Here is a 17,148-nt window from a genome sequence, read left to right as displayed (position 1 = left end):
TCTGAAAACATTATGTAACGTTCTCACAATTAAGAATATAAGCTGGGCAGCGCCTGTGGCTCAGTGAGTAAGGCGCCGGCCCCATTTGCAGAGGGTGGCGGGTTCAAACCCAGCCCCAGCCAAACTGCAACAAAAAAATAGCTGGGTGTTGTGGCGGGCGCCTGTAGTCCCAGCTGCTCGGGAGGCTGAGGCAAGAGAATCCTGTAAGCCCAAGAGTTAGAGGTTGCTGTGAGCCGTGTGACGCCACTGCACTCTACCTGAGGGCGGTATAGTGAGTCTCTACAAAAAAAAAAAAAAAAAAAGAATATAAGCTCCTGCCCTAAGCGGCCTGAGGTGATCTGTGAAAATGGTTCGCTATTCATTTGACCCAGAAAACTACAGTCATGCAAGTCAAGAGGCTCAAATCTTCGTGTTCACTTTAAGAACACACGTGAAACTGCCCAGGCCATCAAGTGTATGCATAAAGCCACCAAGTATCTGAAAGATATCTCCTTAAAGAAACAATGTACCATTCTGATGTTACAATGGTGGAGCTGGTAGGTATGCCCAGGCCAAACAGTGGGGCTGGACACAGGGTTGGTGGCCCAAAAAGAGTGCTGAATTTTTGCTGCATATGCTTAAAAATGCAGAGAGTAATGCTGAACTTAAGGGTTTAGCTGTAGATTCTCTGGTCATTGAGCATATCCAAGTGAACAAAGCAACCAAGATGAATCGCCGAACTTACAGAGCTCATGGTCGCATTAACCCATACATGTGCTCCCCCTGCCACATGGAGAAGATCCTTATTGAAAAGGAACAGATTGTTCCCAAACCAGAACAAGAGGTAGCACAGAAGAAAAGAATATCGCAGAAGAAACTGAAGAAACAAAAACTTATGGCATGGGAATAGATGCAACATAAAATAAATGCAAATAACAGTAAAAAAAAAAAAAAAGAATATAAAATTATGTTTTCTATCCGAGGAAGGTTAGAGAAAGCTTTACTAGTAAGATTTTTTGTTTGGTATAATAATTCCTACAAGGTTCTAGAATTCCAACGTCACAATAAAATGAATTGCATTGTAAGTGAGGGAGCACAACTCAGTGTCATGCCACTTGAAGATAAATTTCCTACCATGATCTTGACAATCACCAACTGGATTTAACGGGCCTAGTAAGTACAGTTTTCCTGTAATCTTTAGGATTTTTGAACTAGACTTTTTACTGATTTGATCTTCATCCACCTTTCTTACTCTGAGAAATATCTTTCAGATACTTCAAATTAAAGGATGTCAGTTGCTGCCATACATACCCTTAGCAAACAGCTTGACTGTATATTTCTAATTTAGTATTTTTTTGGTCGTTTTCCACCAAGTAATGAACAAACTTTAGAAACGGTTTATAACACAGAAATTACCTACATAGTACTTCATTGATATTAATAAAACATTAATAAGTCAAACAAATTGGTTAGTAAATATATAGTTTGCAAAGTACATAAAACTATTTTGCCTATTATGTAATTCTTCAGATTTTGTGAAAATTTTCATAGTAATACATAAGTATATTTGTAATGTTTTTGTAAAAAATATAAAAATAATTCAAGATTTAAAAAGTATTTTTTGCAACAAGTCAGGATATTTATGTGCATAATTGAATAAATCAAATAAAATTAAATCAATTAATCAAATAAAATAAAATTTTATTTTAACTGTCCTTAAGTAAAGTGAATGCCATACATTTTGTCAAAATAAAAAAGGATACAGGCAAGTGCTTCAATTGCACCTTCTTGTTTCACATTGTCATTAATTGCTCCCAACCATGGAAGAACCTTCTCCAAAAAAATATTCATTGTTTCCATGGTAGCTATTTTGCTCATGACACCCACACAACGAGCAGCCATGTGCCTCACTGCGGTGCTGGGGTACTGGAGGCACATATAAAGATGAGACAAAAGCTGTACCAACTAAAACAGAAAGTTAAAGGCAATCAGAATTCTCATTAGAGAATCTACCATTTAAAATGAACTGTAACAGCTCATGTTTGAGGAAATCCTTAATTATTTGAAGTGACTCTACAGATACTTTGAAACATTATTGTCTAAATATCCTTAATTTAAAAATGACCTAAATCCAAACTAAGGTATTATAACTCTTTCAAAAACAAAGAATAAAAAAAGGGTGCAGGATTTACCCCCTGCTCACATCCTTTCTTAGGCATTCAGAACACTCAATTCTTTCTAAAATTAACAGAAAACAAGTTAAAAGGTATTTGCCAGATTTTCCTATTGAGGCTGGAAAAAAACAGCACCATACATCACCAGCTTCCTCCAAATTTGCAGCACTGGTTCAGGGATATCTTTTGGGAGGTGAGGAGAAGGAAATGGCTAAAGTGCAGTGACACCATCATCATAGCTCACTGCAACCTCAAACTCATCCAATCCTCCTGCCACAGCCTACTGAGTAAAACTACAGGTGCATGCCACCATACCTAGCTAATTTTTAAGAGATGGGATCTAACTACATGACTCAGTTGGTATCAACTCCTGGCCTCAAGCAATCCTGTCTTGGCCTCCCAAAGTGCTAGGATTATGAGTGTAAGCCACCATGACCTGCCTGCACATAATTTTTAATCACTAGATTAAGTGTTCTTAATTATACCCCAAGCATCATGTTTTGGGGTATTTTCCACTTTAACTTCATGGCTTACCATAGGGGTTATGATCACACAAGCATTACAATGCACCTCATCATTAAATGTTGCATGGAATAACTACGATTAATGATGACAAAAGCCATGTAGCTGTTCAACAGATGAGTCTTAGAGTTCAGTTGATTGTTGTTTCAGTTGTTGTTAATTATGGAGACTAAGACCATATAGATGGAGGATTCTAACTTTCCCTAATAATAGTAAATCAGTACAATTTTAAACCAGTATAGGATATATTTTATATATAGAAAAATTGCATTCTTCTCAACTCTCTCCTAGATTCTTTTATATTAAGAAAATTGAAGCTAGTACCCTTTATAATACTATAAACTGCAGAACACTTCCTAATGTAGATATAGGGAGAGAATAATTCTTCTATGAAAAAACTATTCATTCTTTAGTTTATTTTCCTCTTCCTTCTTAAGAAATATTTTAATAGTAAAAAAAATCACAAATCAGTGTTCTAGGTTACTGACCAGTTTCATCTTAGACAAGTGACTTCCTTCTAACTTTATACTTATCTAGGAAACCTTTTTTGGAGCTATATTATTAGGATGGTCTAGATGACCAGGGCTGCAGCTTCTTCCCTGTTTATACCTGGCTTCTGTGCCATCAAAGTCCTTTCCCCAAGGCCCTGTGTTTTAAGCTTTTAGATTGGATTCTCTATCATTCATGCAGCCAGCTCTAGCTTTACCTCAAAGCCCACAAGAGTCGCACTGTCAGTAAAGGAGGAATCTAGATATACCATTAGAAAAAAATCCAATTACTATGGATGACATCAAAGTTGTACTTTTCACACCTTAAGACATTTTAATAAGATCACTTGTTTTATTTGAAGAACACTACACTCGCATGGATTAGTTACCAAGGGATGAAGCTCGGAATCCATTGAAGCTGCTGCTATTTCAAAAACTTGCAGAGAATGCACCAATTCTTGAGCAGGGCCATCTCCTTTTTCCAGGAGGGACTTTCCATCTACAAAAATACATTTTTTTAAGCCTGCATCACTTTACAAATAATTTTTCTAAGTAGAGAGCCACTAAAAGTTTTAATGCTCCCCTGCTAGCACAAGAGTCAATTTTGCTTCTTAATGTTGAAACTGAATGCCACAACCTTAATTTTTTAAGTGTTGGGATACTGAATTTAGAGCAACCAAAGAAGTTTACATAATGGTCCAATTCAAATGTATTTTTATTTTTTCTATTTATTTACTTACTTATTTATTTATTTTTAGAGGTAAGTTGTTTATCTGCCAGGCTGGAGTGCAGTAGCACAATCATAGCTCACTGCAGCCTCAAACTCCAGGGCTCAAGTGATCCTCCTGCTTCAGCCACCAAGTCCAGCTTTCTTTCTTTTTTTCTTTTTTGCAGAGACCAGGCCTTGCTATATTGATTGCCCAAGCTGGTCTCAAACTCCTGCCCTCAAATGAACCATCCATTTTGGCCTGAGGCCAAATTATAGGCATGAGCCACCATACCTGTCCAAATCTCTCTTTTTAAAACACATAGTAGAAAAAATAAAAAGCAAAAAAAAAAAAAAATATATAATAACATAAAAATAAATAAAAATTTTTAAAGAATTTCTTTAGGCCAGGCATGGTGGCTCACGCCTATAATCCTAGCACTTGGGAGGCCAAGGCAGGTGGATTGCCCTGAGCTCAGAGGTTCTAGACCAGCCTGAGCCAGGGCCAGAGCAAGACCCCCCTCTACCCCCCCCCCCAAAAAAAGAAGTGGGTGTTGTGGTGGGCACCTTTAGTCCCAGCTACTTGGGAGGCTGAGGCAAGACATTTGCTTAAGCCTAACAGTTGGAGGTTGCTGTGAGCTACAATGCCACAGCACTCTACCCAGGGCCATAAAGTGAGACTCTGTCTCAATAAAAAAAAAAAAAAAAAAAATCAATCAATTAATTAATAAATAAAAAAAAAAAGAATTTGTTTAAAGCAACCTTCCATTTTGAAAGTAGCCAGCTAGTACAGGATAAATAGGTAGAGGGAGTTTTAATTTCATAAGGATATATTTAACATACACTGAAATGTGTTAAAAACTGAACTCAAAAAAATGATATACCAAAATTATTTATGTCGATTGTATTCTTCAACGGGCCAACCATAGCATCCCAGAGATGTGGTAACTTTACTACCATTTCTCCACCAAAATGCTTTACTATAGTTGTCAAGGCAAATTCAGCTCCTCTCCGTTGTACCATGTAAGGCTTCTGGGCCTAAAATTGAAGGTTAGTTGAAAACAGAATTTCAGAAAACAGCATAATGCATTTAAGATTTTATCGACAGAATTTAAGTCATCATCTAAAAATTCATATTGTTATCATTAACCAATTAAGCAATTATTGGACCTATTTATGACAACTACAAACATTCCCCAATAATTAAATTTGCATGGGCCTAAATTGGCTAACTAGATTTTTGTTTCCAGAGTAAAATACTTTTTTGAGGTTGGAAAAGAGGGTAAGTGCTATTTCGAAGTGACATATTTTGTCTTCTCCCTAAGCCAAAGAAACGTACCAGCTAGAAAGAAGACAGGAAAATGAAATGAGCTATCTTTATTTATATTCATTTAAGGGGTGGAATAAGAGCATCTGTTTAATCTAGCCCCAAGTTAACTTTTATTGAGCAATAAGTGTAGTCCATAAATCTCTCCCCCCAAAAAGGTGTGTATGTATTTTACATTACATGGAGGAAGAACTATGCAAATCATAAAGGTATAAATATCAAAATCATAGTAAAATTGGTTAAAATCATTATGGGGAGATACAGTCAGTAAAAAAAGACTTTACAGAATGTTTTTAAAGAAGTATAGATAATAAGCTAAGATGCTGACCAAAAAAAGAAACTTAAAATAGGCCTATATTTTACAGAAGTAAGTCTTTTAGCATGGATAGTTTAGTGGGTAACTCAGGCAAGTTCCTATGTCTTGCAGTCAAAAGAACTAGAACATTCACTCCATTTGTTAATAACATGACTGTAAAATTCCAAAACCAAATACTTTTCATCACTGATTATCCATCTTTAAAGATTGTACTATAGAACAGACAGACCAAGGGAAGAGAATAGAGAACCCAAATAGACCCTCACAGATATGAAGCATGATATATAAAAATCAGGGAGGAAAAGGTTCCATTATAAATCAGGTTCCATTATAAATCAGGGAGGAAAAGATTCAATAGTGGCACAATTGGCTGTTCATATGGGAAAATATGTTTAGATCTCCACTTCACACACATACACATGATAAATTTCAAGCCCACTAAAAATAAAGTTGTTCACAATTATCTGACGTTTGTTAACTTATCCTCTGAGTATCAACAGGAATTCCTGACATTAAAAAAACTGAGAAATGGGCGGCGCCTGTGGCTCAAAGGAGTAGGGCACCGGGCCCATATGCCGAAGGTGGCGGGTTCAAACCCAGCCCTGGCCAAAAACTGCAAAAAAAAAAAAAAAAAAAAAAAAAATCATTTAAAAAAACTGAGAAAATTTAGCTTTCACAGTTATTTAATAACTTCTTTATAGTCACTGCTATGGGAGTGAATTATATTTATGAATAACCTATCAACACACCATTGCAAAGGTTTCTTGCCTAGGAAGATATAGTTAAACTGATAAAAAGTATAAGAGGCATGAGAAATTTTAAGAAGTCTGCTGTTTTTCTGGATCCTACTGCTGTAGTACTCCAACAGATTATCAATCCCAGTCCTTTCACTTAAAAATACAGTTCTGGAAGCTAATTTGACAACTTAGTTCTCAATTTGAAAGCATTCAACGAAGAATACTATTTACCTCATCAAGTTCAACAAGAATACTTCCACTACTTCCTGCAGGAAGATCTGCTATTTGAGCTTTTACTGCTTTGGGGGTAGGACCTCGCCTACTCGTGATAGCAAAAGCAGCTTTCTGGTGCCTATAGAGTGTAATTATACCTCTGTGCTTGGTCACTGTATGGTGCATTCCATCTTTTTCTGAGTTGGATCCTAAAAATGAAAAAAATAACTTTTTAATCATAAAATAGGTGACCAAATATTTCCTGATCCAAAAGAGATTTAAGATATTCTAAAACTATGTTTTTTAGGCTTCAGTTTTTATAGATTAATGACATTTTTTTTTAATCAATGAAAAGATTAACAAAATAGTCTTTCTGCATACATTTTATACCTAAAACTATCCAAGATGTACAATCATGTGAACAGGAGAAACATCACATACAAAAATTGTGACTTCAGTTAAAGGATATTAATTTTTAAAAAATAAATTATGTGCAGGTATAATGATAAACATTAAAAAACATTTCACACAAGTTCTCTCTAATAGAAATGTCATAGTCACCATGAATTCAGAAAAACACTGACCACTACAAAATAACATTGCCTCACGTAGCAATAAAGTGCAGGGGAAAAGGGAGAGGAGAATGATTCCATTGAGTTTTTAAGATGTTAACATTTCAAAATGCCTGCCTTCTTTTACCAGTTCGTTTCCATTTTCTTTCAAGATTTGTATTATGCGAAAACTTGTAAATCTATTACATTTCAAATAATGTTTTTCTAAAAATTTATTAACAAAAAATAAATCCAGAGTGAGTCATGTTAAGAAACACTGATGCTTGAGATCTGCCTACAGACAGTTCTCATTTTCCATAAATTCTCCAGTTGAAAATAGAAAAGTTGGTTAAATAATATAGTTGACTCATCTCATAAAATATGCACTAAATTAGGGAAACCAGACATTTTATAAGAACTTTCATTAAAAGACATTTGATACAATTAAGTTTTCTAGCCTAGTTACTGTATACCATGATTGTTTACCTTTAAGGGTTGAACATCCCTCTCACATATTTCAGTTACTTTCTATCAGATATCAGATGTTCTATGAATGGCTTGAGTTTAGAGGGTCTGACTGATTAGCAGTATGTACAAACTCATGTAACAAGGAGTACTATTATAACTGAGGTTTTTCTGTCAGATGGTAAAAAGCACCAACATGAACTGCATTTATGCTTATATTATACTCATAAGAAAAACAAACTTAAATGGTTAATTTTCTTTATCCCAAATAAATGTTTAGGTATATACCTTTAGAATTTTCCTGGCCACTCTGTGTTGGTACTGGACATGTGACGCAAGGAGTTAGGTATGGGTCCACACAAAGTGAGCTACAGAGGTTTTTAATAATTTTTGAATTGGGACAGGGCATCCTTGTTGTACACTGCTGAAGTAGTTTAGCTATGCACTGAGCTGCATAGTTCTGCACTAGTGTGTTTTCTTCTTTTTTAATCGTCTCCATTAATGGTTTTATGATAGGATTTAATTTCTCTGGAAGCTGCTGCAAACTCACAACTGCACATGCAGCAAAAGTCTGTACTCTCAACTGCAACACTTGCCACTCTTGGTTGGTCTCTGTAACTGTCATTTGGACCTGTTGTCGTTTACTATCTAACTGCTGTAACACGTGAGGATTTACATCGAAGGATGATGTGACTTCATTAAAAACAGTGGTGACCTATTAAGAAAAATGAAATTAAAAATCATTAATCATATCCACTCCAAATAGATTGTAAACTCCTAAAAGGCAGATAGCAAGATTTCTGTTTCAATTTTAGGTTCCCCAGTACCTAGTATTGTTTTAATACTCAAGTCAACTAAAATGTCTAAAATCTCCCAACTAAACTTTATTTTAATCTGATTTAAGATTAAAATTACATTGTTTAGGAAAAATACTTTCTCTTGAGAAGAATAAAATTATTAAACTTTATTTTAATCTGACTTAAGATTAAAATTACATTGTTTAAGAAAAATACTTTCTCTTGAGAAGAATAAAATTGCTTAATCTTTAAATATATCTAATGAGCTTGAGGAAAATCACACCTAATACTCAGAGTACTTTGGTGAAATGAGAAAGCTATAAGCAAATATAAACTAACAATTAAAGAATAAATCAATTCACAAACTTGTTTTTGAGAAAAAATATTTTTCTCAACTCAAAATTCAGAAAAAGTTAGGGTAGTTATTTGCTAAGTGTCTAAGTGTTGCTAACTGAATTATTTTTATTCTTTCTTTGACCTCCTTTCTGGTAGAAATGCCCCCAAAGAAAACAAAAATGGTATGGTAGTTGTTAATTTTTTTAAAGTCGTTAATTTTTTCTTTTTTTTTTGGAGACAGAGTCTATGTTGCCCTCAGTGAAGTGCTGTAGCGTCACAGCTCACAGCAACCTCAAACTCTTGGGCTTAAGCAATTCTCTTGCCTCAGCCTCCCAAGTAGCTGGGACTACAGGCACTCGCCACAACACCCAGATATATTTTTGTTGCAATTGTCATTGTAGTTTAGCTGGCCCCGGCTGGGTTCAAACCTGCCAGCCTTGGTTCATGTGGCCAGCACCATAACCACTGTGCTATGGGCGCCAAGCCTAAAGTCATTAATTTTTTAAGTACTAAGAGCTGTCTAAGGCTGTAAGATTGTCCTATCAGATTTCTTTACAAACCTCATTAAAAGACTGTTCAGTCCATCTTTTTAAACAACTTCATGGAAATGTAATTCACTAATCATAAAATTTGCCCATGTGAACTATACAATTCAGTGGATTTTTTTAAGTATATTCCCAGAGTGAAAAAATCACAAGGCCAGTGCAGTGGCTCACACCTGTAATCCTAGCACTTTGGGAGGCTGAGGTGAGTAAAATTGCTTGAGCTCACAGGTTCCAGACCGGCCTGAGCAAGAGTGAGACCTGGCCTCCAAAACTAACCGGGTGTTCTGGTGGACGCCTGTAGTCCCAGCTACACAGGAGGCTGAGGCAAGAGGCTTGCTTGAACCCGAAAGTCTGAGGTTGCTGTGATCTATGGCACCATGGCACTCTACCAGGGGCAACAAAGTAAGACTCTGTCTCAAAAAAAAAAAAAAAAAAATCACCATATTTTTAGAACATCTTCATCAACCCAATTTTCTTTTCAAAAAGAAAATTATACCACTTATCACTCCTCATTTCCTCCCAACCCTATAGAACTCAATTATCTACTTACTATCATTGTAGATTTGTCTATTTTGGATCTTTTATATAACTAGAATAACAAAATAGGAGTATTTTTGGTGACTGGTTTCATTCTTTTAGAATAATGATTTCAAGATTCATCCATGTTGTAGCAAGTGTAAGCATTTTACTCTCTTTTTTGGAAAATATTTCTTTATATAGATATAACACTTTATTTATCCATTTATCAATGAATGAAGACTCAAGTTGCTCCCACCTTTTAGGTATTATGAATAATGTTGATATGAACATTGTGTAAGAGTTTTTGTGTTGATGTATGGGTTTTTTTCCTTTTTTGAGATAGGGTCTTGCTCTGTCACCCAGCTAGAGTGCTGGGGCATATCAAAGCTCACAGCAGCCTCAAATTCCTGGACTCAAGCAATCCTCTTGCCTCTGTCTCCCTAGTAGCAGGGACAACCCAGGTGTGCACCAGCATGCCTGACTAAATTTTTCTACTCTTTTTTAGTAGAGATAGGGCCTCACCCTCACTCAGGCTGGTTTCAAACTCTTGACCTTAAGCAAGGTCAGGAGACCGTAACTTTTTAAAATGGAGAACCTAATTTTTAAGACTCATGGACAAAACTGATAATGCTGGTCCTTTATTATGTAAAATAGGCACACAAATAAGATCTTTTATCATTGTAAAATACTAAAAACTTTAGGGTGGCGCCTGTGGCTCAGTGAGTAGGGCGCCGGCCCCATATACTGAGGGTGGCGGGTTCAAACCCTAGCCCTGGCTGAACTGCAACCAAAAAATAGCCGGGCGTTGTGGCGGGCACCTGTAGTCCCAGCTGCTCGGGAGGCTGAGGCAGGAGAATCGCTGAAGCCCAAGAGCTAGAGGTTGCTGTGAGTCCTGTGAAATCATGGCACTCTACTGAAGGCAGTAAAGTGAGACTCTGTCTCTATAAAAAAAAAAAACTAAAAACTTTAAATTGAACTATATCTGCTTGACCATGTCCAATCTGCTCACCAAAAAAGTAACAAAATCACATGCCACCTCTAACTTATCTTTTCTACTTTGTTTTATCCATTTTATTAGAGTTCTGAATAAGATTTAGTTGAAACAAAGTTACACAGCTAAAAGTCTGAAAAACTGTCCTAATATGTTATGCTTATGTTAATTTTTTTTTTTTTTTTTTGAGACAGAATCTCACTTTATTAACCCGCAGTAATCTCACTTTATTAACCCGCGGTAGAGTACTATGGTGTCACAGCTCACAGCAACCTCCAAATCCTTGGGCTTAGGCGATTCTCTTGCCTCAGCCTCTGGAGTAGCTGGCATTACAGGTGCCCGCTACAATGCCCGGCTATTTTTTGTTGCAGTTTGGCTGGGGCTGGGTTTGAACCCACCACCCTCAGTATATGGGGCTGGTACCTTACCCACTAAGCCACAGGCCTCACCCGCTTATGTTAATTTTTAATGATTGCATACAAATGAGTGAGGCTTTCCAATTACCCCCAAATTAATCCAATCATTCAACCAATAATCCTAAAAGATGAGTAAGACTTAATGGCTGAAGACACTCAAAGAATGCACAGACTAACATGGGAGAGAGAGAAGTAAAGAATTAAGAAAATTGAACATATAACTGAGGCAAGTGTAAGCTGCTATGGAGAATGGAGGGCTGCTTAGCCCTTTTTAGCAGAAGAGATTAGCAGACACTTGCCAGAGGAGGGGGAACACACTTGTGCTTGGGTTTTTTTTTTTTTTTTTTTTTTGTAGAGACAGAGTCTCACTTTACTGCCCTCGGTAGAGTGCCGTGGTGTCACACGGCTCACAGCAACCTCCAGCTCTTGGGCTTATGTGATTCTCTTGCCTCAGCCTCCCGAGCAGCTGGGACTACAGGCGCCCGCCACAACGCCCGGCTATTGTGCTTGGTTTTTAAAGAATGAGTAAAGCAAGGGTTATAGGCACATCTTGGCAAATAGACAAAGTGAGGTAGGAGTAGAAAGCAGGGCATTATCTAAGTAACTGAAAACAATTTATCTTGGCGTGAGCACAAGGTGCAAAAGAAGAGCATCAAGTGATGAGGACAGAGGGTTGAGGGTAGGGAATTCCTGGCAAGGGAAATAGAATCTCAGGCACAGTGGAGTTGAAAATGAATGAGACAAAGAAGTGAGGGAGTGAGTGAACTTCTACAAGAAGAAAGCTAACTAGGACTTGAGAGGAATAAGTTTGAGAAATAATGAGGAGAAAGAAGAATTTAGAGAAGGTGAGGAAAGAAAGAAAAACATAAAAAGGAATGAAAAGGAAAGTAAAAAATATTTTTAAGCAGGGGAGGGACATGCTCAGAGTGGCACTAAAGGTACACTACCAGTCTAGCACAGCATGCAAAATGAAATGAACCAGAGACTACCTGGAGGCTTAAAGGTAAGTGAGACTTTTTAACTCTTTTACTAGACTTAAAAGTACTAAGGCCTTTGAGTGGACTGTGACAATGGAAATAGAAAATAAAATAATAAACACATGAGATTCTCTGAAAGAAAATGCTGACAAGATTTTTGACTATGGGTCAAAACGGCATTTTTCAGTTTCGGTTAAATCTGAAGTAACAGCGAAATATTTACATAAAAATGCCTAATAGAAGAACATAAAAATGACTGAGAGTAGACAGTACATAGGTAAGAATTAAATCATGAGAACGGTGAAAAAGACAAAGTTAGACCTCAGGTAAATGCCCATGTTTGGCAGGTAAGAAGAAAATAGGGATTCAATGAAAAATACAAAGGGCAATGGCTCTTAGCCAAGGCACCTTTGAAAATTATCCTACCCTCCAATCCTCTCTTCCAGAGATTCTAATAGTTCTTCTATCCCAGGTCCAATGATGAAGTAGAAAGATAGTTTTATTGGGGAATAAGGGATATGCTTAAGAATATGCTGAAAGGGGGGCCATTTGATAAGCTTTAGGAAGAAAAGTTCCCAGATACTGTAGGAAAGGAACCAAGACCATGAGGAAAATTTGAGAGATTTAAAAAGTGGGAGGGGGGAGAAGGCAAAGGGGAAATTTATGTAACAAGGAAAACAACTTTATTTAAGAACAACTAAGGGTAAGAAACAGTAATTTCAGTTTTCTCTTACAGGTGAGAACAAAATAATATCAACCATATTATCGCTCAACTAGAAAGGAGGATAAGAAATAAAAATTACTATTTCATGGAGACCAACACAAATTAAGTGGCAATTTCTCAATCTATAATCCAAAAAATAAAAAGAATAACTCATTTACAGTATCTAACCTTACAGAATAAGAGCAGAGCTGCTGTAATCATGACATTGATGTGGGCATAAGGAGACAACAAATAGAACAAATAGAACCCAGATATAGACCCACACTTATAATTCATTTGATTTTTTTACAAAGGAGTCAAAGCAATTTGATGGTGAAAGGAAAGTCTTTTCAATAAACAATACTGGAAAAACTAGGTATCTAAAAGAAAAACAAACCAACCTCGACCTTCACTTTACACTTAATACCAACATTAATTCACTATGGATGACAAATCTCAACATAAAAGCTGAATTACAAAACTTTAGAAGAAAACATGTGAATACCTTTGCCACCTGGGAGACAGCAAAAGGTTAGACATGTCACAGAACATAATAACCATAATAATAACATAATAACCATAACAGAAAACAATTGATAAATGAGATTTCACCAAAATTTTAAATATCTGCTAGAAGAAAATGTATGTGATACCTTTGCCTCTTGGAGACAGCAAAAGGTGAGACATATTACAAAATAACCGTAAAAGAAAATAATTGATAAATTAGATGTCATCAAAATTTAAAATATCTGCTCATGTGAAGACACCATTAAAAGAATTAAAAGGTAAGCCACACTCTGCCAAGATTAAAAACTGCTACAACAGGGGACGAGGATGGAGGATGAGGGACACGGTATATAGCACACCTCTTGGGGGCAGGACACAAGTATAAGAGGGACTTTATCTAACAAATGCAATAATTGTAACCTAGTATTTTGCACCCTCAATGAATCCAAAAGAATTTCTACAACTCAATAATAAACAATCTAATTAAAAGTACATGAAAGTCTTGAACAAGCATTTCAAAAAGGAAAATAGTACACAAATGACAATAAGATATTAAAAAGTATTCAATATATTAGTCATCAAGGAAACGCAAATTAAAAACCACAGCAACACAGTGATCACACAACCACTAGAATGGTTAAAACCCACCCCAAATGTCAGTAATAATGTAGAATAACTAGAACCCATACATATTGACGGTCAAAAGGTAAAATGATACAACTACTTTGGGAAAAGGTATGTAGTTTTCTATAAAACTAAACATGGAACTGTATGATCCAGCAATTCCACTCCCACATATTTAACCAAGAAAAATATAAATTTATGTTCACACACCAGGTATGGTAGTTTACACCTGTAATCCTAATATTTTGGAAGGATGGGGGATTTCATGAGGCCAAGAGTTTAAGACCAGCCTGAGCACAAGTGATACCTATCTCTACCAAAAAAAAAAAAAAAAAAAAATTAGGTGAGCATAGTTGCATGGGCCTACAGACCCACCTACATAGGAGGCTGAGGCAGTAGGATCTCTGGAGCACAGAAGTTTGACATTCAGTTAACTAAGATGATGTCGCTATACTCTAACCCAGGCAATAGAGCAAGACCCTGTCTCAAAAAAAAAAAAAAAAAATCCTCAAAAATTGCTATATAAGAATTAACAAAAAAAAAAAACGTTTATAGGGGGCGGCACCTATTGCTCAGTGGGTAGGGTGCTGGCCCCATATACCGAGGGTGGTGGGTTTGAACCCAGCCCCAGCCAAACTGCAACAAAAAATTGCCAGGCATTGTGGTGGGTGCCTGTAGTCCCAGCTACTGGGGAGGCTGAAACAAGAGAATCACCTAAGCCCAGGAGTTGGAGGTTGCTATGAGTTGTGACATCACAGCACTCTACTGAGGGAGATAAAGTGAAACTCTGTCTCTTAAAAAAAAAAAAAAGAATGTTTATAGCAGCCCTGTTCATAATAGCCCAAAATAGGGACTAGCCCAAGTGTTTGTCAATAGGAGAATGGTTTAAAGTCATTGTGGTATATGCATATATGGAATAAAATTCAGCAATAAATAAGAACTATTAATATATATAACATGGATACATTTCAAAAACATGCTGAAAAACATCTTAATGCCAAAAGATCACAGTGTATGAGCCCATTTATATGAAATTCTAGAACAGGTAAAGTAATTCACGGTGGGAGAAAAATGAGAATCACGGTTACTTGGGGACAGGGAAAGGTACAGATTGGGAATTTAGATGGTAATGTTCTGTATCTGACAAGGGTTTCATAGGTATATCCATCTGTCAAAATTCGTCAAATGGTCCACTTAAGATTTGTGTACTTAAGTATATAAACTTCACCTCAAAACAGAACAAAAAATTATGAATAATTATTGAATTTTAGTTAATTAAATATACCTGCTAAAGTATACTGGTATCTGAAACTTAGAAATGCATCAAAAAGGCCAGATAGATTGAAGGTTGGATAGAGGAGTAGACAGTTGAATATTTATGTATGATAAAGCAAATTTAATAAAATGTTAACTGTAGAATCTTGCTGGTGGAAGTGAGCATTCATTGTGTAATTTTCTCATGTTTTCTGTATGTTTATTTTCAAAGTAGAGAGTATGGAGAAGAAATTATAGAAGCGTTCTATATTCTGCCAGACTCAAATGACAAAATTTACAGCTTTTTGTAATAAAGGTGCATTGATTTGTCAGATTTGTTAAAAAAAAAAAAAAATTCCTTCTCTATCCTCTTATTTCAAGAAAAATTGATACAATAAAATAACCTTTCTAATGGGCAGAGGTAACAGGCTATCAAAACACAGACTTAACAAATTAGCATGTTTTTGTGGTAAACATGTCACAAAAAATTTATTTTCTAACTCTCATGTTCTATCTAAAATTAAAGTCATTTCTTTACACTCACCAGGTCATTAGCTTGATCTATTGTCAAAACACTGTTGTTTACTTTGTTACCAACTTCAATATGTGCATCAGCTAATGATGATATAAGCTGTTTACATTCATTCTGCATTCGTGTGAATGGAACGGCAATTTCATCATAATATAAATGTTCTGAAAGGATATCAAGTAAACGTGGCTGCACAGCTAGAGTAACAGCTTTACATTCCTAAAATACAATAAACAACAAAAAGTCAGGGAAAATACATAAACATAACTTTATAAATACATAAATCTTCACTTGCAGACTACCAAATTCTCAATCTCTATGTATTTTTGAATCTATGTTCTGTTACTTCCCAGAACACACAGTTGGAAAAGGTATTATACCCAAAGTACTCTAAAATTATGTGTATAACTATAGAACATGCACATGAAACTATTACAATTCCATTAAATTTCCTACCTAATTACTCTTATTTTACTCTGAACTTATTCTCAGTTTACATGTGTATATACAGAAAGCACAGATTTTAAAGTATATTACTATAAAAAAAGAAATCAGTCAGATAAAAATCTAGCATGCACTAACTAAAAATGTTACTTAAAAATTCATTATTAGATTTCTTAACAGTTGAGCCCACAGCTTCACATGCCATACTATAGAAATGGATATATAATTTAAAAACTACTTACCTGCCCCCAAATTTAACTAACCCTTCCCACTCTCTCTGGTTGTTGCCTGCCCCAACCAGAGGGGGAATGGCCTCAGTGGTGAGCCATGAGGGGTTCTGTGGGATCTGGGTGATCAGCCTGGGCTTCACAGAGTAAGTCCAGAGAAGCTCTGTGAGGGTCCAGAAACCGAACTGTCAACACTTGCTGCTGAGTCTGAGAGGCACAAAAACACAGCATCACTGCCTCTCCAGCACACCTAGTCCTGCCTAAAACTAGATGAGCTTTGCTTCTTTCCTGAGGCAAAGCAGGGGTCTCAGTTGTAATAGAGCATGGCTCAGTTACTTTTAGACACACAGCTTTGACAAACTGCTAAGAGGCAGTAACAAGCAACTCTCACAGCAAGTGCAGACAGTTAAATTTCCAGAATTCCAGTCAACAGAATACACAAAATCATACATCTTACTAGAAGTTAAAGGTTAAAGAGGTTGGAAGGGAATGATTTATTTGGAAACATGAAGATTTTGGGTTAAATGTAAAGATTTTATTCTTCTGTTGAGGCCTAACATTCTTCCTTTGCTACTGTCCATAAAAGTGGATCTCCAATACTCAAAGCCTAGAGGAATAGATGATCAGTAGTTTCTGAACTGTGTCCCCATATACACATTTTAAATAGGAACATCTCTTAACAGACTGTAGGGTTAAGAGCAAATATTAAATATGGGCATAGCTAGTATTCTAAGGTACAAGGATGGGGGTTCTAAAAAAAAGTCCAGGGTTAAAGGAAAATAGGATAGAAATAATGTTCAA

The 17,148-nt window shown here is 36.2% G+C and overlaps 1 protein-coding gene across 2 annotated transcripts in view; it reads right to left on the bottom strand.

The window, feature by feature from the left end:
- The window catches only part of BTAF1 (B-TFIID TATA-box binding protein associated factor 1), a 111,237-nt gene that overhangs the window by 32,241 nt on the left and 61,848 nt on the right, over positions 1 to 17,148 (bottom strand). The window contains exons 19-24 of one of the 2 annotated variants that reach the window (XM_053584603.1): positions 15,692 to 15,895; positions 7,767 to 8,193; positions 6,481 to 6,671; positions 4,754 to 4,907; positions 3,553 to 3,662; positions 1,743 to 1,944 (exon numbers count right to left, since the gene is read on the bottom strand). In XM_053584603.1, the coding sequence (XP_053440578.1) occupies positions 1,743 to 1,944; positions 3,553 to 3,662; positions 4,754 to 4,907; positions 6,481 to 6,671; positions 7,767 to 8,193; positions 15,692 to 15,895 (1,288 nt within the window). The remainder of the gene's footprint in view (positions 1 to 1,742; positions 1,945 to 3,552; positions 3,663 to 4,753; positions 4,908 to 6,480; positions 6,672 to 7,766; positions 8,194 to 15,691; positions 15,896 to 17,148) is intronic. The other variant, XM_053584604.1, reaches the window with a different exon arrangement.

The sequence above is a fragment of the Nycticebus coucang genome, chromosome 3 (assembly GCF_027406575.1).
Source record: "Nycticebus coucang isolate mNycCou1 chromosome 3, mNycCou1.pri, whole genome shotgun sequence".
NCBI lineage: Eukaryota > Metazoa > Chordata > Mammalia > Primates > Lorisidae > Nycticebus > Nycticebus coucang.
The sequence above is the reverse complement of the archived record's forward strand: the minus strand, read 5'-3'. Positions and strand labels throughout refer to the sequence as shown.